General features: G+C 42.2%; 1 protein-coding gene across 1 annotated transcript in view; it reads left to right on the top strand.

Annotated features, from left to right (window-relative positions):
- The window catches only part of COL25A1 (collagen type XXV alpha 1 chain), a 316152-nt gene that overhangs the window by 207647 nt on the left and 82755 nt on the right, over positions 1 to 25750 (top strand). Inside the window, exons 6-7 of the mRNA XM_063136097.1 lie at positions 11100 to 11126; positions 11285 to 11311. Coding sequence (XP_062992167.1) covers positions 11100 to 11126; positions 11285 to 11311 — 54 coding nt within the window. The remainder of the gene's footprint in view (positions 1 to 11099; positions 11127 to 11284; positions 11312 to 25750) is intronic.

The raw sequence follows: 25750 nt of genomic DNA, 5'->3' as shown, positions 1-25750 counted from the left end.
GCCCCACCCCTGCCTTAAAAATACAAAGGAATGCATAGTATTGGAGATCTTTTACATGAAAGTGGTTCCATAGCTGTTGGGAAGCCACTGAGAATGCCATTCTACTTTAATGCAGTGCACAGATGTGGTACAAGAAGAAGCAACCTTGCTTCATTTAGAGCAGAGGTGGGCAGAAAGTGGATCTCCAGATGTTTTGGACTTCAACTCCCAGTATTCCCAACCATTGGCCATGCTGACAGGGGCTTCAGGGAGTTGACGTCCCAAGCATCTGGAGGTCTAGCTTCTGCTCACCCCTGATCTAGAAATGACAAATGGATCTAAGACAACGGACAGTTTTCTAAATATGTTTCTCTACTCTACTGGAACCTTACCTGTGCGCTTGTGAACTTGAATCCCAGAAGTGTATTTGAGACTGGATAACCCTCTTTCTCATTTACAAGATTGTTAACCTTCCTCATCTTTGTAACATGCTCCAATTTTTGAAGGGAAAAATCAGAAAGCTGGGTCTCTTTGTGCTGTTGAGATGTGCTTCAGATCTCTGGACCAAGCTCCAAGAACCTTTTGACATGGGATCTGCTTTGCAAATTTAAGCTAAAATAATGGAATATTCCATTGTGAACTTCGTCTTACCTAAAATGAATAAATGGAAGCATATGACAGTGAAGAAAATGTAATGGCACGTTAAGATCACAAAAAAAACTTTGCGAGGAAAGGATTTCATTGCTTTGATTGGCAGGAGGGGCTATTTTGTTATGCTTAATATTGTGTTGCATTAGGAAAGAAAGCCAGAATCTATTTCCACATCCCAGCAATCTTATAAGCCTTAAATTCCATTTGACTTGATCAGTCTTTTTTTTAAGCCTCCTCCTCCTCATTCCTATTTTTCTTTCATTCCCGTGCTACCTTAATTGCTTCCATATGGTTGAGTTTTGTGATTATCCTCAAGCTTCTTTGCCCAACAGGCTCCCTCAATGCAGCTCAGGCAAGCATTCATACCTATTGAGGGAAACGCTCAGTAATAAAGATATCATCACAAGGGTGCCTTCAGAAAAAGTAAGGCAATTTTTTCAATGGCTGTGACCCTCTGATAAGTGGGGCTGACTGAGAGATTCAGCAGCCTCCTGCTTATTTCCCCCTCCTCCTCCTTCCATTGCTTCATGGCGCCTTTCATCTTCAGTACAAAATGAAAGGTGTGAAGTTATAAATCTGTTTATAGCTGTAGCTCACTTCCTAAGCTTAGCAGAGTTTGACATTGTAATAAACACTGGTCTTCTGTGGAAAGGTAGGACAGAGGACTTGGATAATTTTCTGCACAGTCTCTAGTTCTTCTATTATACATTCCAAGGCAGACCCTTGATTCCTTTCTGAGTGCTTGTGGAGGAGGGTCTCTCTCTCTCTCTCTCTCTCTCTCTCTCTCTCCCTCTCCCTTCCCCTCCCTCCTTCTCTCTCTCATGCAGCTTTGTGGCTGGTTGATTTATTGTTCTGCTTCCTGAATTTCAATGTAGTCATTTCTGATGACTGCCATGAATATATATTAACAATAATACTATACCCTAGTCAATTGAACTTCTTCCTGCGATTGAATCCTATCAGCCTACTTTCCAGTATCTGACAAAGGAGAACGGGTGTACTTGTTTAAGATTCAGAAAGCAAGGGGTTTTGTAGAATCTCAGTGAGCGCGCCTAATGAGCGAACCACTTCCATAGAGACTAGTAACTAGGTCTGCCAAAGACTTGGTGAGGTATTAAGTTGAAAACAAACTTCTCACATGAATCCAAAGAAAAACACATTTTAGATATCTTCCTAAAACAGACAAGACCAAACACAGATTGTGGTCCAGTAGTGGATCATTGGCCAATTGCTTGTGGATGATCTAGTGCCAGATGGAAACTTGGAAAAATGCTGGACTAGGACACTTCTATGGCACAAACTAGACATGGTGTTAAATTGTGTGAAAGCAATTAATGCAGACATTTAAAAAAAAATCTAAATACCCACCATGGGGGGGGCAGGGGTGGGACCATCAAAACAGATAGTTTAACTCTTCCCCACTCCCACCCCCATGATTCTTCTAAAAATCACTTCCCAAAGCTGCTATTGTAAGGTTTCCTCATGGGGCTAATAGCAGATTTCTCCCCCACCATGGCCCTGATTCTGCTGCCCCTCCCCCTCCAGCAACTATTGCCATTTGCTTTAAGTGGCCTTTTTGCTTTCACGCAACTAACATCTGGCCTAATTTGGCCTTTTGTCTCCCTAAACAAGAGTGCATAATTGCACCCTGGCATTTGGTGATGGAGCAGAGGCTCTTCCCTCCAGAGGGAACGAACTGCAGATGGGCTTAGGTGCTCCCAGTACACTTCATTTATTTAAAGTATTTTTCTACTGCCCATCAAATAAATAAATAAATAAATAAATAAATAAATACACACAACAGTGGGGAGAGACAGACTCTGGTCCTACCTTCCATGCTTAGGGTGCCCATATGAAAAGGAGGACAGGGTTCCTGTATCTTTAACAGTGGTATTGAAAAGGGAATTTCACCAGGTGCTGCATGCACACAAATGACACCGGCTGGGATTCCCTTTTCAATACAAGTGTTAAAGATATAGGAACCCTGTCCTCTATTTCATATGGTCACCCTACTTCCATGCATTGGACAGTGAGAACCTGAAGCAGGGTTTTAAATCACGCGGTGAGTTGCCACCTCTCTGTTTCAGATCTTCCTCATCCACTGAATGGAAAGTGGTGGGGGACAGGAAGTAGGGGCATGACAGAGGGGATGAAGCTCTGTTTCCTTTCAGCCAACTGTATTTGTGTGGGGCAACCCTGGTTAGGTCTGGGTGGTGACCATGCCTTTTTCCTGGGGTCGTCCCTGGATCTTCTCTGTGCATCCAAATGACACACAGGGGATCCCAGGGGCAGGCAGCGATGACCCCTCCATTTTCCCAAGATAACTGGTTGCCCAGTTATCCTGATTCTCCCCATGGTCCCAGGACCATCCTGAGGACTGCAGCTGGTGTGCTGCGTGCTCCCAGAGTCTGAAATGGGCACAGAGCCATGCAGGGTGGCTCCATGCTCATGCGGGTGGGGGGGCAGCAATTCTGCCATCCCCAGGATGGCAAGGGGGCTGGGGGGCAGTGTTTTGTTATGTGTGTGAGTTTTTGTGGGTTTTTTTTTAACTTATCTGTTTTGCCCCACTTGTGGCTCTTCTGGCAAAAAAATAAAAATAAATGGCAGCTGCGAAATCCCTCCTTACTTCCAGGACATTGCGTGGGCATCAAGACGCTGGGGAAGGATAGCAGAAACAGGTAAGTCTGCGATCCTCCCCCATCCCTATCTCTACACTCTTAGGTGTAGGCAAGCCCACAGAGACTTAGGCCTTTGCTAGACCAGGCTATATCCCGGGGTGATACCCGGGATCGTCCCTGTGCATCCAGATGACGCACAGGGGATCCCGGGCTCAGGCAGGGATCAACCCTCCCTGGCCCTGGGATATAGCCTACCCCTTTGGCCCCACTTTTTCCCGCGGTCTTGGGCTGAGCCCGAGACCGCAAGCATGTGGCCCATTTCCGCGGCTTTTCCCAGCTCTGCGTGATTACTCGTGCAGAGCCGGGAGCTGTGCCCATCGCGGGCAGGGTGGGGTAAGTAGGGAAATCAAATGTTTTAATATATATATACTTACTTTTCAGTGCTCAGCTGGCCCTTTAAAAGTTTTTTTAAAAAAATAGCGGGAGCGATGGCTCTCTTCTTGAGCTTGTTGCGCCTCATGTGTAAACGTGGGCGAGATCTCACGTTATTCATAACGCAAGGTCTCCCCTCCTCTCCCCCGGATTTTCACTTAGGTCTAGCAAAGGCCTTAGATGGATTAATAAAATTGGCCACAACTTGTATTGGTCTATTGAATAGGATTGGCGTAGGCATAGGGAATGGATGCCATCATCAGATAGCCTGCCTGCAGGCAACTCCCCTCTCCTGGCCCACATGCCAGGAGCAGTGGTGGTGGATGGCAGAGGGTCAGAGGCTTACTGTGGAGCAAATCACTAAAGTGGGATCTTTTCCACTACTCTTGGAACTTTCAGCCCCAACGCTGGCCTGTTCTTGGAACCACATTTTCCAAGATCTGTTAAGGGCATACGCACCAGTGGATCCAGCCCAATGCCTATCGCACCTCCACAGAATAGTTTACTTACAGTACAGATCAGGTTATTTACAACAGAAAACTATCTTGCAATGGGGAAGGTGAAAACTTTGCACGATTATTGCCAACTGGAATGCTAGTAAAATTCCTTCTCAGCCAAAGGCTGTTTAAATAGGCCTTAGGCAGACCAGAAGGAGAAAGTTTTCCTTCTGGTCTGCCTTATGGTCCCAGTCCTGATGAGCCAGTTGCATGAGGGAGAACACCTGAATGGGACTCCAGTCACCTAGAACTGTCATGAAATGTTTTGAGGTTGAAAACGAAACCAGTGCTTTCGGTCTTATTTGTGAATCTGAGCAAGGGCCTACCTAGGCTCACACTGCTTTTGTATTCTTTATTTATGGCAGGGCAGTGAGAGGGGGTAGTCATTGGCACTGCACAACATAGGGAGCGCAAAATTAAACCTTCCTTCCCTAACTGTATTATCAGTAAAAATTGCCCTTCACCACGCAGCAATTAACATTAAGGAGAAAAAAAAACCTGTTTGCACCGATGGGAGTTTTGTTCTGGATGCTAATAGCCGCAGGGGTGCATGTGTGTGTGTGCAATTTTTACTGAGCTTGCATCTGGGGAATAAAAGGTTAAACCTTCCCTCCCTGTGCAATGATTATCACCCCACCTCCATACCTGGTATTTCATTTTTAAAAAATAATGATGCGATTGCTTATCACATAGCATCACATGCAGTTAGGCCCTGAGCAAAGTGCTGCCCCAAACAATCACATTTGCGTTGTACCTTACTTCTCTCCTTCCTGGGAAATAATGAGATTTACACACACACACACACACACACACACACACACACACACACACACACTTCCCAAGAAGGTGCGGGAATGGAATATTTAAAAGTCCATTCACCGTAAAAACTACATTAGAACTTCCATTGTGTGGCTTTCAATTAAATGCAGTAGAAAAAGAAAATATAACTCTTTGTAGAAGCTGAAGATACAGATGCATGAGACTTCAGAACGAAGATAGGATAGGTGTCCTTTGCTTTTATGCCTAATGGTTGGCAGTGCTAAAGAGTATAGCCACAGTAGGAGGAAAGCAAGGCCTCTGGTGAGTTAGGATATCATTTACAGTCCCTTATGTACTGCCATTACCTGAATCATATGGGGTGAATGAATATTTTAATATTTATGCAATAAGAATGCAATATACTAAATTTTAAGTGGGTTCTAAATAATAGACCAGAATGGATACATTGCTTTAAAATTGTGTTTTGGCACATACTATGTATTCAGGCAAGAAGAAGAAGAAGAAGAAGAAGAAGAAGAAGAAGAAGAAGAAGAAGAAGAAGAAGAAGAAGAAGAAATAATAATAGAACCAAACATCCCCATACTGGGAGTTTAAAAGAAAACTAAACTGTATTGAAAGCTGAGATCAAGAGAAAAATAAAAGAATTTGTTTTTTTTTCGGGGTGCTATAAAGCATTTGCAGAATCCAAGGGGAGAGAAGTAGAGGAAGTAGTTTTGTGAGAGAAATGAAAGCTGTATAAGACCACCGAAAACTTTTATGAGCATTTGCAGATTTGATCCAAAGCAAGGTGTTGGCATTATGCAGCATCTAACGTAATGCTTTTCTAAAAACATAGCCAAATTCAATAAAGACAAAACCACACCACTTAAGTTTCAGAGCTCACAGAAAAGACATGAGAGAAAATAATATTGCAAGAAGCACAACGGTGTGATCATTCCTCTCCTGAGATTTCTGTATTACTTTTCATGAATCAGCACATCTGCCTGCCAATGTCTGTTCATGAGATTAAGGTAAATTGGAACTACAAAAGGTATGGTTGTGTAACATTCAATGAACAACACTGTGCAGGAACAAAAACCTGATTCTACTAGCCTGTGTTTGTAACTCTTACTTTAAAAACAAACAAACATTATTGTTATACATACACATTTGATGCCCACTAAGTACTGGCGATACGTATGGAAATTGTAAAGGAAACATACTTTTTCTTCCTTGATTCCAGCTAGCTTTGATTTTTCTTTCTTATGACATTGCAGGGCTGTAATAAACTACTGTCTCCCAGTCTCAGAAACAGCATCTTTCAATCCTCAATATGGACAATAAGCTGTATTTTTTTATAATTTGTATTTGTAAGGTTATTATTATTATTATTTTTTAAAAAAGTTTCACACTAAATAAGACCTGTGATTAAAAAAAAAGAGAGAAATTCCTCTCTTTGCTGCTATCTTCTGGGGGGTGGGGGTGATTGGAGGGAGGGGAAACCGTGGTGCTTAATACTAGGTAAATGGAGGAATATTTTGTGTTCCTCCATTTTTAACCTGTTGGTTGTTTTATTATGGTTTTAATTTTTGTGAACCGCCCAGAGAGCTTCGGCTATTGGGCGGTATAAAAATGTAATAAATAAATAAATAAATAAATTCTGATCATTTCTTCTTTGGACAGTTCACTTCTGTCCCTGGGGACATTTACAAATAGCTTCTCATTGGGAAATGAGTTATTCATACAATGAAAATGTTCATTCTGCACTTTTAAGATTATCTATGGGCCTTGCTAGACCAGGCCGGCTGAGCCAGCCTGGAGGCGGGGCGACGGTGCTCTAACTTTAATGCGCGCCGCCCAGCCTCCTAGATGGCCAACACGCAGGGATGACAGAAGCCCTGCAGCGTTGGCCATTTTTTTTGTTTTAAAGGGGCCACGTGCGCCCCGAAGCCACCGGAGAAGGTAAGTTTTTTTTTTACTTAAGCCGCCCCATCCACCCTCCCTCGCCGTCCCCGTCGTCGCCCTCCGCCCCCCCTCGCCGTCTCCCGTGTGTCGCCCTCCGCCCCTCCCTCGCCGTCCCCATCGTCGCCCTCCGCCATCCCCCTCTCCTGCCAGTCTGGCCTTCCCTCCCCCATCTCCCCCCCTGGGATCAACCCCCCCTGGCGCGATGGACACAGCGCTCGTATGAGCGCTGTGCCAAGTCCATGGCTTTTCGCGGCTACTCGTAAGTGAGTAGCCACAAAAAGCCACGGACCTTCCTAGACGTTCTGCAGCCCCGGCCTCAGTCCGGGGCTGCGGAAAAGGCGCACCATAAGCGACTTCGCTTATGGCACGCTAAGGGAGGCTTCAGTGCGCCTTGAGCCTGGATTCCCCTGTGCGTCATCTGGAAGCACAGAAGGGAAACCGGGCCTCAAAGCACGCTAAGGCCTCGTCTAGCAAGGCCCTATGTGTCTGTTCCTCTCACTTCCTTTTCCAGCTATTCCATTCCATTCTCTGTTAGCAGTTGCTCTCAAGCAGTTAACATTCTGTGCCATTGACTTCTTAGGACCAGTTTGGGGGCTAAAGTCAAATGTGACTGTGGGATCATCACTATGAAAATGGTATATAAAAGGCAGGAGTTACACTACTGCTTTATAGTGGTGTTGAAGTGCATTGACAACTGTTGGGGCCTTTGACACATGCTATATAATGCTTTCGTACCACTTTCATAGTGCTATATCTTGCTTGGTGTAGATGTGTTATGGGCCCCAACAGTTGTCAATGCACTTCAGGACCACTATAAAGCAGTAGAGTAAATCCAGCAGTACACTTCAATACCGCTATAAAGCAGTAGTGTGGCTCTTGCCTTTTATATACCACTTTCATACTGCTTTCATAGTGGAATATCTTGCTTGGTGTAGATGAGCCCTGTGTTGGACTTCCTGGACAGTTTTCCACTTAAATATAAATTCAGTCTGGTAGCACTGTGGTCACTGTTACCAACTGGTTCAACAACATTTACACCTCGTACTAGGACCTGGGCGACACCACTTAGCATTAAGTCCATGGTTGCCTGTGCTCTGGTCAGTTCTAGAGCACAATTGTTTAGGGCATTGAGAAATTTAACCTCCTTGTCATGACTGGAATATACATTTATCCAGTCAATGTAAGGGTAATTGAAGCCACCTATTATTACAACATTTCCTTATTTGGAGGTGTTCCTGATTTTGTTTTCCATCTCCCTGATTTCATTTTCCAACTCAAGGTCACCCTGAACTTCTGGTCTCGGAGATGATAGCACATTCCTAGCACTAAATTAGCTTTGGGACCCTGCATTGTCACACACACTGCTTTTGTGGAAGTGTCTGACCCATTTAGGTGTTCTAGTCTACTTGATACTATGCCCTCTTTGATATACAGAGCAACATCGCCCCCAGTACACCCTTCCCCATCCTTCCTATAGAGTTTATATCCAGAGATGACCATATCCCACTGGTTCTCTCAGTTCCATCAGGTTACTGTAATGGCCACTATGGCCTTAGCTAGACCTAAGGTTTATCCCGGGATCGTCCCAGTCATCCCTGTTCATGTAAATGACACACAGGATATCCCGGGAGCAGGCAGGGACGACCCCGGGACGATCCTGGGATAAACCTTAGGTCTAGCTAACGCCTGAGTCTAGGTTCTCCTTTAAGACCAAGCACTCTAATTCTCCCATTTTGGCTTGGAGGCCTCTAGCATTTGCATAGAAGACTAATACACAGTGTGCGTCCACCAATGTTTCTGGCGTGTGCATTTTTCGTAGTGACACTTAGGCCTCTCTGATTGACTATCATGTTCTATCATATATTCAGGGCCTATTTTATCCTGTTCTACATTTGGGCAATCAAAAACATTTTCATCTTCATCCTATTTGGATGATTTAACCCAAACTGGATGCTTCCCAGCCCCTGTTGGCTTTCCCCCAGGGTTTGATTTAAAAGCTGCTCTGCCACCTTTTTTTATGTTTAGCAACCTAAATTGGCAACTGACCCCACCCCAGCACTGTCTACTATGCTATCTAGATGGAATGTGATATCTGCAGCCTTTGCACCAGGCAAGCAATTCACCATGCGGCCTATACACCCATCACAAACGCAGCTGTCTATGTGTCTAATGATTGAATCACCCACTGCCACAAACTCCCTTTCGCTCAGAGGAACATCCTCAATGCAAGAAGATATTTGCTTGTCTTCTGAGGAATGGGTCCTTTCTAAAGGACCATTTCCTCAAAACGAAGCCCTCCTGCCTTGAGACCGGCATTCTCCATGACTGCAGAGCTATCACCAATAGAGTGGGACATCACTATTAGGTCCATGAAGGTTTCATCTACCAACCTCTCTGCCTCACTTTGCTTCTCCAGATCAACAACCTTGGTCTCAAGGCAATGAACTGAGAGCCAGAAGCTCATTACACTGAGCACTCACCCATGACTTCTGTCCAGCAGGCAGATAGTCATACATGTGGCACTCAATGCAATACAATGGGAAGCCCCCACACCCCTGCTGGCTTTCTACCTGGGTTTTTAAAAAATTATTATTTCTTTTATAGGGTTTGTTTACTAGGAATTTGTTACTGGGTGAAGGTGGGGAGTTTATTTAGAGCTTTTTTGTTTGTTAATTTACAGTTACTTACTGTGAGTAGGGAGGGAAGAGTTTACTGCCCTGGCTTCCTCACCCTGCTGCTAAACTCGTCCAGTTGCTTAACTCACTTGTTTGCAGCTGCTTTGTCACTGGGGCTGAGATGCTTCATCACTGGGGCTCCTCATACTCAAAGGAGCTGAGATTCCCATGAGCATCTTGTTGTCAACAGGCCTCAATTTTCCCCTCATTCACCATCATAATATAAATAGGACCTGAAACAACACCTTGTAATCTGAAATATATGTTAGATTATCAAGCAAAGCCAAAGAGCAGGAGACCTAATTTTTGTTTCTGTTTCTGGCAAAACACAATTACTGAAACACTGTAAACAGATTGAATACCATTACTGGCGACTGCTAGTTTGTTTGTCAAATACTGTTAAATTCATGAAAGAAATGGCATCCTAAATTTTTTAAAAGGGAAACTTATCTTTGCTCACTGTGTTGCACTATGCTGTCACATTGAATAAAACTTCCAGGGACACCAAAGAAATATTTCAGAATGAAACACTTGGATTTCCTTTGTTGTGCTGTAGAAAAAGTGTCTGCATTCATGACAAATTCATAAAACTGAATCTCCATTAGCTATGTTTGCCAAGGTATTTCATGGTCTAAGCCACTAAACAGAGATTACTGAAGATGAATAGCCTTATGAAGTCAAATTATTCAGAAGCTCTATATTACTATTCTATTCCATTCTGTTTGACTCGTCTCAACTCACCTCGACTCAACTACATTACAATTCCTGTTTGCATCATTGCTCACTTTTTGAACACACTGTTTTGGCTGTTTAAGTTGCATTGTTTAACTTACATTATGCTATACCAGTAAAATGGTAATTGAATTGGTCTCAAAGTGGCCAGGGACATTTCCACTGAGGAAATGCTAATTTGTTTCTGCATCTGGAGCATTGGGCTAAATGATGATTCAGCCTTAGGGCATGTTGTTTTTCTTGTTTGACTTGCTGGTGGCATACCTATCACCTGGAGGTACCACCTTTATCTTTTGGAGGGTTAATTTTTGGAAGTTCTTGCCTCCTATTAGTTTGTACATGCTATTTTCAGGGTCAAATCTGGTGTGTTTTCACAAGCAGCAGTTGAGGTGGTAAACCTGTGTGTGAGCTGGCCTTCACAAAATGCTAGCTTTCTTTGCTCAGGGTTTGTTGTTGTTAGATGGAAGAAGTGGAGGTGCTGATATCAGTGGGGTGGTGAACCCACTCCAGATTTCATCCAGAACCAGTCAGAACCCTAAAGGAGCTATCCAATAGCTCCTTTAGAGTTCTGACTGAAACCTGGAATGGATTCACTGCACCCCCTGGCATAGGAGTCCTCAGCTTCCACTGGATGGGAAAGAATTCAATTAAATTCACCCCATCTGATGTCTGAACTGTGATACATTTCAGACACACGTTTGCCACCACTTCTGCAGCTTGAGAGAACCAGGCCTTTTGGGCTTGTTAAGAGTATCCACAAGTCCTTAATGAATATATTTTCTTTCTTTCAGGGCCCACCTGGTCCAAAAGGCGAGAAGGTGAGTCAGCATGCTGTTGCCACTAACAAAATAAAGGGAAGCCCTCCTGATATTAACTGGTGGCTATTGGAGCAGAATGATGTGAGATTATTTGAGAGAGCTGGGTTAGCACACAAGATGCTGTGTTAAAACTATCATCTCATCTTTCCACTTTGCAGGGAGATCAAGGTGATCAGGGCCCTCGGGTAAGCATATTAACAAAAATGTTACACTTCCCCTTCCCTGACTAGGCAATTAGTCCTTAGCGCAAAACTAAATCGAACAGAGTGTCAAAGCTAATTACGCTTATCATCTGCTTTTACCCTGCATGTTGTAGAGAGTGTCTGCAGGAAGGCAATAGCCAAAACTGATTTCATAGACTATAAGAAATATTTGAGAAGACGTAGTCCATGCTACACACATTACTGCCCACTAAAATTCACAATTTCTGCTGTTAGGTAGCCCATATACTTGAGAATGGTTGTGGTTTGCTGCATTTAAAAAACAACAACACCCAGTTTCACTAAACAAGCCTTCCAGCTTCCCCCACCTGTTTTTTTTGTCAGATCTGCATGAGCTTCTAATAAAGCGAATGGCAGGTGGATTTTAACAAATTAGAGTTCTATAAATAGGAATCATGCATGTCTTTAATCTTTGCCTTTTTTTGAAATAGCAATTTGTTCCAAGCATCCAGAACATACGTAATACAACAGGAACACAATATTCGGTGGACTGGGTTTTGCTTGTTTATTTTAAAGCTGAAATAGCTAAACAAAGGAGAAAATACTGTCATGGTGAGAATGCCAGTTGTTTCTCTTTACATCTGTGCATCATAGTAAAAATAGAAGAAGCACCAGTTGGTGCCAGAAAACAATTGTCAGAACGGTGAGAGATGTGTGTCTTCTGCCGCTTTCTTTGGCATTCTCATAAGCCCTGGCAGTGTTGGCTCCTAATTTGGGTGCGGAGAGGGAAACTAAGCCAAGGTGTCCTGCGTGAGCTGAACTCCTTGCCCCTCTTTTGCACCACTATGCAGAAGGAGAAAGCAAGACAAGAAAAGGATGCTGCTCTTTCTCCTGGCTCTTGTTACTGCTTGCTTGCTTGGAGAGGAGAGGTGAACAGGCAGCAACAGAAGGAGAAAAATGAAGAGCAAGGGACAGGGACCTTGACCCCCCCCCCACTGGGTCGAGGGCCTCAGCAGATGCCCAAACATGCCAACTCCTAATGGTTAAATATATTGGATAGGGATGATAGGACCTGGAGTCAGAGAAGGCCACTGAGTCAGGGAAGGCTGTGCTAGGGAATCTATGGGCATGTCTAGATGATGGCCTATCCTGGGGATTGCCCTGGGATCATCCCTGTGTGTCCACATGACACACAGGGGATCCTGGGGGCAGGGAGGGATGATCTATCCCTTTCCGCGGGATAACCAGGATGGCTTTAATCCTGGTTTTCCCGCAGTCTCGGGATTTTCCCAAGACTGTGGGAGGCGTGGGCCGCCATCCCGGTTTTGTCCCAGCTCCTTGCGAGTAACTGCGAGGAGCCAGGAACCGGGCATGGGGCATGGAGCTCCAGGAGCTCTGTGCCCATTTTGGGTGGGGGGAGTGGGAAGGTTTTGTTTTGTTTTTTTAAAAAATACCTTAATCGCTGGAGCGCTCCTGTGCTCATTTTCGATTAAAAAAACAAAAACAAAATGGTGGGCGCAACGTCTTTTTCCTCCCAGGATGTCACGTGCTGTGTGTAGACCGAGGGGGAGGAGCTCGTGATCAGCATATCGCGAGATCCTCCCCCTCTACCCCCAGGTGTAGATATGCCCCATGAAAGATTACTGTTATTTTCTCAGGGCCATATATTTTCTCTACAGGTTAGTACTGGTTAGCACTAGTTAGTTACGCACAAGCCGGATAGTCAGATAATGATTAAGGACTAACTGTTCCATGTGAGCTGATGGTAAATTTCCTGAGCTTTGGCCTTATTCCATATAATAGAGGTTGCCAAAAGCCTCTTCACCATTCCAGTAACCATGGTGGGTTGCTTGAACTATAAGGATATATACCCTAATCATTTTTACTTTTACCTCTCTATCTTTCCTGCCAGGTGCAGGAGCAATGAGCCAGATTCTTGCTGTGCTTCTAACTAGAAAATGGTGATGGGGGAAACTACTGCTAGGAAATCTTTTATACTGGGGCGATGTGTTCAGGGCTTCTCAAGACAGTATACAGCAGGGGTTTTGTGCTTTTACAAAATCGTAGTGCTGCCAGGGGCACAAGCAAATTTATGTCAGCTTTGAACCGAGTAAAGAAACATACAAGGAAAGAAGAGATAGATTCTAAGCGGTGGTTATACTAACTGTTTTATACCATTCAAAACCATTGTTAAGACATTCCTCTCCTTTTCAGAGCCATGCTATGCAATGATCTTGCTTCTGTCCATAATTGACGTTAGGTGTGCGGATCTCCCCACAATATATAAACATCACCAATATAACTCCTTTTTAATGCCTGAATAACTTTGATTGCATCTTGAATTTCAGTACTGGGTGATGCCATGGTGCTTTCAGTCATTTTCTGAAGTGTTCTATTCAAATTTGAAATGTATTTGGCACCTGTCTGAAAAGAAGTGAACATTTATGCTGAACTAGTCTATGAAAATTTAAAATGCTTGTAACTTCTGGTTTTGTAGACGTTACAATAGAATTTTGAAACCTAATCGTCTTAGGGTCACACTTCCTGTTACATTAAATGCAGAGCATAAACCTCTTTTCCTGTTTTTATTACTCAGAAGTAGGTGTGGGGTGCCCTGATTTAGGCTGGGACCACAGATTGCAGGGAGGGCTGTTTTAATCCTTTCAGCTCTAGCTGTGACACCCCTGAAAATTGCCCCAGAATATAAAAGAATCTCTGCTGGTCAGGTCAAAGGTTTATCTAGTCCAGCATTCTATTCCCACAAGGCCAACCAGATGCCTATGGGAAGCCCACAAGCAGGACATGTTCCCCAGCAATTAGTATTCAGAGGCATACTGCCTCCAATACTGGATTTATAACCACCGTGATTAGTAGCCATTGATGGCTCCAATTGTCCCAATTTACCCAGAACAGCCCAGATTTTCTGGTACCTAGGCAGGATCTACACTACTGCTTTAAAGCACTTTAAAGCACTTTATAAGAGTTTTGACAACTGTTGGGGCCCAGGACACACTCCATAGGCAGTTGTCAAAACTGTTATAAAGCACGTTAAAGCAGTAAAGAGCAATCCTACAGTTTTGCCTCGTTGACATTTTGCTGGTGTGAATTGCTGGAGTTGTTGTTTTTATGGTTCAGCTCCCTTTCTCAGGAACTCTAGAAGTTAAATCTCTAAATAGGATAGTGCTGGAAGGGTCTTTTCTATACTGTTCATGCAGATAAATGTCTGCCACATGAATGCTAAGACACCGTGCAGTCCACAGCCTGTCATTTCACGCATTGCAGTTTCTCATTGTTGATATAACATATTCTAAGATAATTATGATATTTTTCTATCATGTATTTCTTGATTTTTAAATCAGTGGAGGACAAGTGATTGCTGAGCAAATAAACACAACACACTTCAAGTGGGTTTTAGAATCCTCTGCAAAGTCCAAGGGGTGTGTGCGTGCTGTCCTGTTGGTGTCCTTTCAGGGAATGCTAAGGGGGTGATTTTTGAGGATTCACTCTTCCCTTGCAGGGCTTTGGGGGGCTGCATTGGGGAGGGGGAATCGCAGAAAATTTCCCCATTTTTGCCAATGGATGGACACTAATTGGATACTACCTGGGGTGGGTGAAGCAGTTATGTTTGGTATATGAACAGGAGTGTGTTACAATCGCGTCCCAGTTTTTATCTGTGAAATGTTGAGTGGTTTATACTAAAATTTTCACTGATCTAACAGATCAGACCTTAATATCTGACTTGGCATTAGGCCCATTGACTTTGATTGGCTAGAATCCAAATGTCTAGCAGTCTGCCACACAGGGGAGAGCTTTCTTCTCCAGTTTGTAGTAGGCCCTGGCACAAGGAAAATAAAACCTTTTACAGAAATGTTGTTTCAAATGTGCTGATCGAGAGGAGCAGCTACTTCTTTCAATGCCTTCATTTCTTACACCAGGATTTGCATGTCCTTGCATGAGACTGTGGAAGTAGTAATTTCCCTTCCACTTGTAGCCCTTTGGAACCTGGCCAGCATGTTTCAAGCCGAACATTATTACATACTTGGAATTTCATGAACAGACCATATATAGACATGATCAAGCATTTACAAATTCAGGGGGTTTGGTTAGGACTCTTAGTATCTCCAGAGACACTTATTTTATACTACAGATAAAGAAGACTTTCTTTAAAATGATGTGTAGAGGCAAAATAATTTTAAATGATTTTAAAGATTGGTGTGGGTGTGGGTGTGGGTGTGCGCGCTTAGCAATTTGGCCCTTTTAATTCTATTTTTCTGCTTTCATTCTTAATCTTGAATACAAAGTATTGTTGTGATGGCCAGGGGGGTTAAAACAGCCTTAATGTTTCTTGTAATGACTTAGGGATGTTTTCCCTGATGGCTAGAAATTGAACTTTCCAAAGATGATAGCCCTCAGCACTAGTGTTTTTGGTTTTGAATCGGGAGTGCTACACAGACAGCATACCTGGATAATGAATACATGGAGAGAATCAATCAAGTTGGCTCTTCCTTCCAACATGGCACATTTGGATTACCTTTTGTGCAAAAATGCAGGGTGCAGATCCCACATACAAAGGCAATGCATATAGTGTTTGTTTGTATGTATGTATGTATGTATGTATGTATGTATGTATGTAAACTTTATGCAGAAGGTTGGATGAACACATTAACGCTGGGCTGCTATCCTAACACAGACACACACACAAATGGTCTTTATCCACGGAGAGATTATCTGGACAATACCAGAGACAGTCAGAGAGCTGAAAGCTGCCTGAGAAGCACCTTAGTATGCAGGATTTTTCCCTTGGAAATTAAATACAGGTCTCCCATAGGACTACATTGGGCCTTCCAATATGCTCTGCTTTTATAATTTCAAATAAAATAAATATTACAAAGACACCATCAGTCTCCAGTGCTCTCATACCAAAAGGAAACTGAACCTGGTAGCCCTACCTGTGGACTACTCACTGCTCAGAAAGTGGGGCACACATAACAATCTAAAGCAACAATATAAGATGACAAAAACAAAAATGTAGAAATCCAGTTGCCCAAGGTGAGTGGCTACTAGAGAAAGGGCCTTCTTTTTGGCAGTGCCCACTAGTAACCTAGTCGATTGGGGAGGATGAAATAAAATGGAAGAACGTACCAGCTGGGTCTTCTGGAATATACATATTTTATGTATATTAATTTCCTATAAGACACAGGGCACAAACTCTTTTCAGACATTAGAAAGACATTCATAATCAAGACATGGAGGAAGGACCTCTGTCCCTACTTCTAATGTCAATGTATTGATCTGAAGGTCATAACAAAACTAATGTGCATGAACTGTGCCTCTTTCCATGTGGTCTGGTACCTTGCAAAAGGCAAGGTACCAGATTGCCCACACCTAACAAGCACAAATTGTACATGCATAGGCTCAGTTAAGACCTTCATATCAATGTGCGAAGGTCAAGACAGAACATATGATCCGGCTTCCTTCTCTGTGTTTTGATTGCCCATAGTTTTCAAACATCTGGAAAGGACTGGAGATTCTTTCCTTTATATTTTTTTCTGGCAGGTTGTATTTTCTGTTGATTTTCCTCTGTCACAGTGAACATATTGGAAAATGACACTGGAGTTATCGCAGAACAACTTGTACAAGTACAATAAGTTTGATTATTGAAGTCTCCTGAAGAACTGTTCCTTTTGTAAATGCTTATTTTATCAAATGTCTGAAGAAGTCTCTACTACTTATAGATTGGGGAGGGAAGAACTAAACTTGACGTTCTGTGCAGCAGTTTCTGTTTGCTTCAGCTGCACTTGAAGCCTTCGCACTGTAAAAACTAGCAGGACCTTTATAGGTTTCAAAATGACTTTTATTTAAAGAACCTTGCCACCTGAAGATCATTCATGATTTATTGTCCAAGCAGAGCAGTAATTAATGAAAGTAGACCTTGAATATGCACTAAATGGCTCTAATGGAGTATGTTAATCTATTTGCTATCTTCTTCCTGAAAATGATAATAAAGAGTTGCTGCCATTCAGTCCTAATACAAGGGAGATTTATTGTTTATCAGGCCTCACAATCATCATCCAGCAGCTGACTTTAAATTAGTTTTGGGGTCTAGGTGCAATAAGAAGCCACACAGGGTGCATACTTAACTATTTTCATAAAATTATTTTCTCCACATGGTGTGTTCCAAGGAAATTTTTTTAACAGCTGGGGCCGCATGCAACTGATAGCATCTTTCAAATGTCTTCAGCAGGAGGGATTAAGTTCCAGAAAGTGAAGGCATTCAGAACTTTCTTTTATTATCTTAACCTTTGTTAACTTGAGTGATTAAACAGATTCTTTTGCTCTGGTAAAACTCCTAGGACTCTCTAGTTAATATTCTTATATGATTAACCCTTGTTTCTCCTCTAATGAATGAGCGGCACAATAATAAAATAGCGATAAATTCTATGGCCATTTTAGTAATAGTTTGTGAGTCACATCTCATTCATCTTCATCACATCCCTGAGTTATTCTTAGTTTATGGATGAATAGCTGCGGCTGAAAGAGATGCACTTGACCAATCAGTAAGTTAGCTCATACTCAATCAAGCTGTTGAACCCAGATCTTGTAGTTCGTAGGAGAGCTAACCTGTCAGAATGGGCTGCGTCTATGCACCAGGCAGAACATGTATGTGCATTACCATCCTACCATAGAACTAGCTTCGTTTGGGGGAAATGTCCTCACAGGATTTGACCTGAGATATAAGCCACACCAGAAGTCAACCTATCATTACAATGAAATATCTGCCAGTGAGCCCAAGTTCATTACCAAGAAAGGTACTGAAGCAAATAATTAAAACTAGGGTTGAGAAAAATGCTGTCCAGCAATTATTTTCAACATCAGAAGGGGGCCTTCAAGGTCACAGACAAGTTCCCTGTAAGTCCCTCCCCTCCAATATAGCTCAAATTTTCTGGAGCTTTGGAGTAGTTCTCCTCCTTCCCAGTAACATGGCATCATCTCACAGCAAATCACATTTGGTAACATGATGGCATCGCTGAAACTAAAAGAAAATAACCAAGGGTAATGCAGTGCTTTCTTAATAGCCATTGCCCTACTCTGGACTAGGAATGTCCATTGCTGTGAAATCCGGCTGTTTTTCACTGGAGTTGTGCAGCATCCCCAACTCAGTTTCCATTTGTGAGCAGAGCCACAGGGCTCTCCCAAAATCTGGGAATTTTAAAAAAATGAATGGACATGTGCACAAATTGAAACCTCAATGTGCATAATGTGTGCAAATTTTGGCTGCAAGTGATTTGGACAGATCGCAACTGCAATTTGTGTAATTCGCACAGATTGTGGGCAAAATTTGAACCAAATATCTAAATTGTAGGCAAAATTTGCGCAAATGTCAATTTCCACAAATTAAAAACAAACAGAAAATCTGTTAGCTGGCCTGACTTACTGTGGACCAAGGCAGGATCTACATTACTGCTTTAAAGCCCTTTATAACAGTTTTGACAACTGTTGGAGCCTATAACATACTCCATATACAGTTGTCAAAACTGTTATAAAGCACTTTAAAGCAGTAGTGTAGATCCGGCCCAAGTTGGGCAAGGTAGCAGAAGATGAGCTGAAGTTCGGAAGGGGAAACCCATGGAAGCTCATTGAGCTCCCCCCCCCCCCAACCAGATTCCTCTGGCATCCCTACTCTGGACTGGCTTTGGTTTTGTCATATAGCCAATTCTGAATGGCTGTGCAATGTCATCACTGTCACTAGGACCAAAAAGGGTTTTTTTCCCCAAGCACAAATGATGCCAACTTTGCAGCTACAAAGAGGAGTGCTCCACTTGAATTATAAGCATGTGGGTCACCTGAACATGCTGAGGAATTGACATGCCGTCTCGCTGCAACATACACACATGTACTGCATTATTTCTGCATCACCACACACACACTAAGTATAAAGTTCTCTGAAAAGGGAGGCATATTTCACTGATGAGAAAATAATATAATAATAATAATAATTTATTTATATAGCGCTTTATTACGAAATGCTGGACAAGTAGGTCAACAGTTTACAAAAAATACAGTAAATACAACAATCCTAATAGAAGACCTTAACTGAATCAAAGAATATTCAATGAACAAAAAACCTACGGTTTATAAAACAACGTTAAGGACGTACACTTTTCCACCAAGCACCAAAAAGTGGGAAAATTGGGAGTTAAGGCTCGCCAGCCTTAACGCCACATCCTCCCTAAGGAGGCAGAAAGTACCAGTGAAATTCTCATTCTGCCAAAGCAGGTAAACCATGAGGACAGGATGGAGAATAGGATATGCAGAGGTGACTGTGGGGTTGTGGAAAACTGATGACGAACAACTTAGAGCCACCTACTTCTTTTTTTGTTTAGAGCAGCCCTTCCCCTACCTGGTGCCCTCCAAAGGTGTTGGACTACAACGATCCATCATTGCAAGTCAGTATGTCCCATGGTCAGGAATGCTGGGACAGCAGGATGGGGAACGTAGGGCGGCGACTCCAGGCAAGCCCTCCCCCACCCCACCCCGCTTACCTGCTCTGTCGTCGTTGGGCCCGAGCTTGAACTGAGCGCCCTGGTGCACCTGGAAGCAAGGCCACACTTGCAGCCTTGCTTCTGGGTGGACCCAGGGGCTCAATTCAAGCCTGGGCCAGGCGATGACGGAGCAGGTAAGAACACCCCCACACACACACCTGGCCCCTTATCTGGACCGGCTGCCACCGCTGCACAAAGTGCGGCAGCTCCAGCCAACCCCCCTCCTTACCTGGCCCCTTACCTGGAGCCGCCACTGCACAAACTGTTGCGGTGGCAGCTCCAGGCAAGCCCCCCCGCACCCCACCACTTGCCTTCTCCGTCATGGCCTGACCCGTGCTTGAATCGAGCCCCTGAGTCCACCCAGAAGCAATATTTAACAATATACTAGATACAAGTTTACAGTAGAGCAGATAAGAAAAAACATAACTTTGTTGGAATAGCATCTCTCTCCCTGAAGCTGCATCTCCCAAACTGCAGCTCCACCCTTGCTGTTAAGGTGTTAAGGTCTTTAGGTGGTGGTGGTGGTGGTGGTGGTGGTGGTGGAGGGGGGAACAGGTGGAATAGCTCACCCTTGATGGTACAGCATCTCTTCAGCCTTGCTTTTAAAGCCTCCAGGTACTGGAAAGGGGAGGTGAGGGGAACAGGTGGAATGTTAACAGAATCTACACACACACACACACACACACACACACATACATCATGTCAGCTTGCCCAAATTAAACTTATTTGCAAGAGCATAGAATGATTACTAGTAGCTAACATGGTTTTATTAGGAACACATTCCATATCAACTTGTTTCCCAGCATTTGATAAATTATTCACCAGACAGTGGAACACAGTCAATAGTGTGTATTGGGCTAGACTCAAATACAATTTTTCTAAGAACACATTTGTGTATTCAAATTTATATACCACATTTCCACCAAACACTGTCCTGAAGTCAGCTTACAGTAAAGTAATAAAACTACCCAATAAAGCATCACTAATAGAAATGTTTTCTAGTTGGAATTATCAGAAGATAGATATGCAACTGAGTGAAAAATGCATTCAAGGAGTACTCATTAATAGACATAAATTCTCCTATGAGGTTTGCAGTGCTGGTGGACCTAATGCTGTTGAACGTCTTCATTAATTATTTTTCATGTGGGAGTTCCATTATCCAAAATTATTAATATGCGTTTGATGCAGATCTACAGGGGAATACAAATATTTCAGAGGAATGGACTTTTTAAAAAGCAAACGTGTCTCATTGGAATTAAATATTTAATTCACAGCCAAGAATGTGAGTGGAAATAGATTACTGGATCCCCCTTTTTGGAGAATGCATCCTTTAGGAATTATTACCCATTGTTTTCCAGAATATTAACCATCCCGTAGTAGATAATTTCTTATGTTTGCACAAAATTTCCAAAAAGTGACACTGTCTCTATTAAAATTAGTGTTCTGTTTTGAATGACTGCACATGTTGGGATGAAAAGTGCCCTTTGGCCTGATCATACACTGTGGTGTGTTATTGTTTTAGTTTGGCTGCTGATGGAGAAAGCAGCAGTTGCAATAAAAGAGTTTATATAAAGAAGCTCCTACTGTGAGTCTTTGGCACTGTATAGGGAATGATATAGGACACTATATTCCCCAGAGCAGGTACAATAATGAGCCCCCGGTCTGAGAGATTAATTAGAGCTTGAGGTGGCTGTAGGGTGGGGAGGCCGTCATATAATGTGTCACGATCACTCTGGCCTACAGCTTGAGTGATTTGATGTGAAATAGTAGCAGCTGGCTGTAAATGTACGAAGTGCAAGTGGGCAGCAGGTGGTAATTCCTGTCTTGTTTGCCAGATCTTTGCAGGAATATGTAAGCTTATGCAGCAAGGTCAGGAGCAAAGCAGACGTTATTGCTTCTACCATGAGAGGTGTCATAGATAGGCAAGATTTGCTCACATCCTAATACATTGCTGTGTGTTGCAAATAAGTCTAGAGACGATGAGGTGCTGTCAATGGAGCTGTAGCTGTAGATGGCCATAGCAGGGTCATAATATGGAAACTCCCAATACAAATAGCCTAATTCTTGCAAAAAGCGCAGTTATGTTGGGGTGCAAGCAGCATGTTTATCACATTTGGGTGTAGGCACCTGCAACCCTAACACAGCCCATGGTTTCTGGGTGGCATGTCAACCACCTGGGCTCGCCGGGTTCAGACATAATGACAAGCTACGGCACGCCCCCACAGCAGCTGGAATATTCAAAATGGCAGCCGTCAATACAAAAAGGAGCCCTGCAGGGAAATTTACCCACGGTGGCTTCTCAATATATGTAAACCAAGACTACACCCTGCAGCTCCTGTTACCCAGGCAAAATGTTGTCCAATTGAGATAAATCTATTCAAAAGGAAATTCAATCAGAAAGAAAACTTCCAGGGGGAAAATAGCATTCTTTAGCTTCCCCAAATAATGTTTTCTGCCCAAAGGAAATGTGCAGGAACGGATATGTGTTTAAGTTTAACAGAATTCTTTGTAGTCCCAATATTCTTGACAATGTGCTGTCCAAACCTTACTTTTCTTTTATACTGTTTGTAAAGATGTTACATTGTAAGCTATTTACACATGCAATGGAAATGCTGCACTTGATTTAAAATCTATTTTAAAGTGCTTTATTCTGTTTTTATTTTATTTTATCTTTTACACAGCTCCGAAATTTTGAATGGGGAGCAATATACAAATATTGTAAATAAATAAATAATAAATAAATTATCTAGTTAGTAGTTGATTATGAGATTTGTGGTGCTTCCTGATTAGCACTACCAATCAAAAGGTATTGTGCAGCTATTCTACCTTTTCCTCCTTAATAGATTTGTGGGTGTTTTGGTTTTTTGTGGAATGAAAAACGATGAGTAAGCTGTGGGAAAGCACAGGGTTACAAGTGGAAGGAGACAGAAAAATCTGTGAATGGGACAAGGTGACAGGGTGGCCATGTGTTCCATTTTACAGAGGACGGTCCTCTATTTGAAGGGCTGCCTGAGGATTGTCCTCTGCTAGAAGGTATCCTCTACTTAAAGTACTGTCCTATCCAGCTCTGGTTTAAAGAACCATAACTGCTGCCCATCAATAGTGATTATCTGGACAGCAAACTGAACAGGCAAGCACTCAGATCATTTGGTCACAGTCTTCCACACTGTGGTGGAATGTACTGTAATTCTATTTAAATTAGTATAATTATTTCTAAATTTGCATCTAAACATATAAATTAGCATATGCAAATTTTATGCAAATAGCTGTCCTATTTCCTCCTGTTTTTTCATAAGTAGCCACTCTAGATTTCATGATAAAAGCTGCATTTGGAAGCAGCCTTACTGGCTCCGTAGAGCTACTACATAATCCTGGAATGAGTGTAGTTTTTAGTTGTAAGACAGAATTTAAGAATGAAGCAGTGCCTTAATTGACCAGACCAAAATCCATCAAACCTGTCTTTCTGTTTTCAATTGTGGCCAGCAGATGCTTCTGCAAATTCACAAACAAGGTTTGAAGGTGATATAGTTGTCCCTATTGTTTGATATACCTGTGGTTTTCAGGAAAGCCTATCCCCCATAAATCTTTTTTAAGCCATCTAAACTTGTGGCTATTGCCACATAAAATTTAAGTTTATATTTTCACAGTTTAATAATAATTCCTGAGTTACATATTTGCACTCTTCAGGGTTTCAATACAAAATGAAGTTATAAAATATGTTTAATTTTTTTCACAGAATGAGCTTTTGTAAATAACATTAACATTAACATGGTTTAAAATTAATATTAAAATTTGATCCATTTAAGTTCTTTTGATTTGATTTCTGTTTTTATTCAATAAGAGTTGTAGCTTAGGAAAGAAATGACCAATGTGCAGAGAAAGGCTAATGAGTCACAGATGTAAAAACTTTCTCATGTTACCATAAGAAAAAAGAGGTGAATATTTATTCTACAAGAAAATAAATACAAACTCCAGAGAACTTTGGCTATTGGGCAATATAGAAATAAATAAATAAATAAATAAATAAATAAAAATCTATTTTGGTGTGTGTGTCTGTGTGTGTGTTGTTGCTGTTTTAAGAATTAAGCTGCATTTTTGTCTTTTGTGTATCTGAATTTGGGGAACAGTGCAATCCAGTCTTATGCAGAAGTAAGCCTCATTGAGTTCAAAGGGACTTATTCCCAGGTAAATGGGTAAAAGATCACAAACTGATACATAATCAGAACTTTGGAAGCCTTCTCATTAAACAGAAGTAGGTGAAGAGCAGTTCAACCAAAGTTAATAGATTTATTTAAGACCAAACTGCTGATAGGAAAGGATGGTCAAGTCTTTGTTTTTAAGGATTTTATTTTTTAAAAAAATCACCCTAAAGAAGTTCCTTTTCCTGAAAATTAGTTTTGTTCAAGAAAAACTTTTCATTTGAAAAACATAGGCTTTAGTATTTGCACTGACCCGGGCAGGGGAGTGGAAAGGGAAAAAAAACAGACAATCTGGTAGGATAAAAGTAATCTCAGGTTCTCTCTGTATAATATTCTGCCCTTTAGATTATTAGAGTATATTCTCAACTACATTACAGAGGTTGGAGAGGGGCCGTAGCTCAGCTGCTTTTGCATGCAGATGTTCCCAGGTTCTATCCCCAGCTTCTCCAGGTAGGGCTAGGAAAGTATCCTACTTGAAACCCTGGAGAGCTGCTGCCAGTCAGTGTCAACAGTATTGGGCTTAATGGACCAATGGTCTGACTCAGTATAAGACAGCTTCCTATGTTCCTAACTCATTTTTTCTAACCCACCTATACCCCACAATCATCCAGTGTAATACTGGAAAGATGTAAGAAGTTGGATGCAAAATTCTCATCTCATAACTGATAACCTTTTCTGTCTGTGTAAGATTATTCAAATGTAACAGTGTGGCAAGCACTGTAGGATGTGAGAGATGAAGTTTTATGCTCTGTATCTGTAAATATAGCTCTATATGTGCAAAGTGTTGACCCAAGCTTATTTTTATACCATCCAGATTTAGAAGTAGTTTTATGTTCAGTGTATCATTGGGTGTATATACTGTCAGTTTATGTTCTTTGTGTTTCAGGGTAAAGAGAACATTTTATAGTGTTATTTTAGGGTTGTTTTGTCCATATGGATCTGTAGGCATAACATGCTCTTAAATGGCTTATCCAAACTTAAGGGTGGGGGACAGATGTAGTTGGCCTATAAACCCTACCATCTCTTGACCATTGGCCATGCTAGCTGAGATGATGGAGGTTGTTGTTCAACAACATCTGGGAATCCAAGGCTGGAAAAGTCTGCTCTAGAGGAAGATGTCTTAGTCCCGTATTGACTAATAAACTAAACGCATACAATTATTAAAAGAGTTGTCACCTGTAAAAATGTTTTACATTTCTGGGTGGCATGTATTCATTCTGGGAGCTCTCCATATTGGTATGAAAGAAAATAAAATCTCTTAACATACCGTCTTCAGCAACAAATCTGAGGATAGAGCTAAGAACCTACTAAATTTCATGTCCGTTATTAAACTGTCGTTCTGTGTGACGTTTTGTGTTGTGTTATTTCGGTACTCTGTGTATGTGTATGTGTCCCTAGGGTCTGCCAGGCTTCCCTACAGTTGCCGCCCTTCACAGTAATCAGATCCTCACCGTCAAGGTTTGTGGCTGACATGTACCAGCTAGCCAGTCTTTCCGTATTGGCATAGAAGTGTCATGAATAATTGGTTTGCTTTGGAGAACTGGTCAATCCACTGAATACATCATGGGCCCGGTTGTCGCTGCACTTACTGCTTCAATGCTGTTGTGTTGCACTGGTAACAGTGGGACTGTGCAATGTATTAGAAGGTTGAGGCTCAAATTCTCTATACTGGTTTGTTCGCCAGCTTCCAATCACATGCGCTCTTGATGAACATTTTGTTT

Source organism: Elgaria multicarinata, chromosome 10 (assembly GCF_023053635.1).
Source record: "Elgaria multicarinata webbii isolate HBS135686 ecotype San Diego chromosome 10, rElgMul1.1.pri, whole genome shotgun sequence".
NCBI lineage: Eukaryota > Metazoa > Chordata > Lepidosauria > Squamata > Anguidae > Elgaria > Elgaria multicarinata.
The sequence above is the reverse complement of the archived record's forward strand: the minus strand, read 5'-3'. Positions and strand labels throughout refer to the sequence as shown.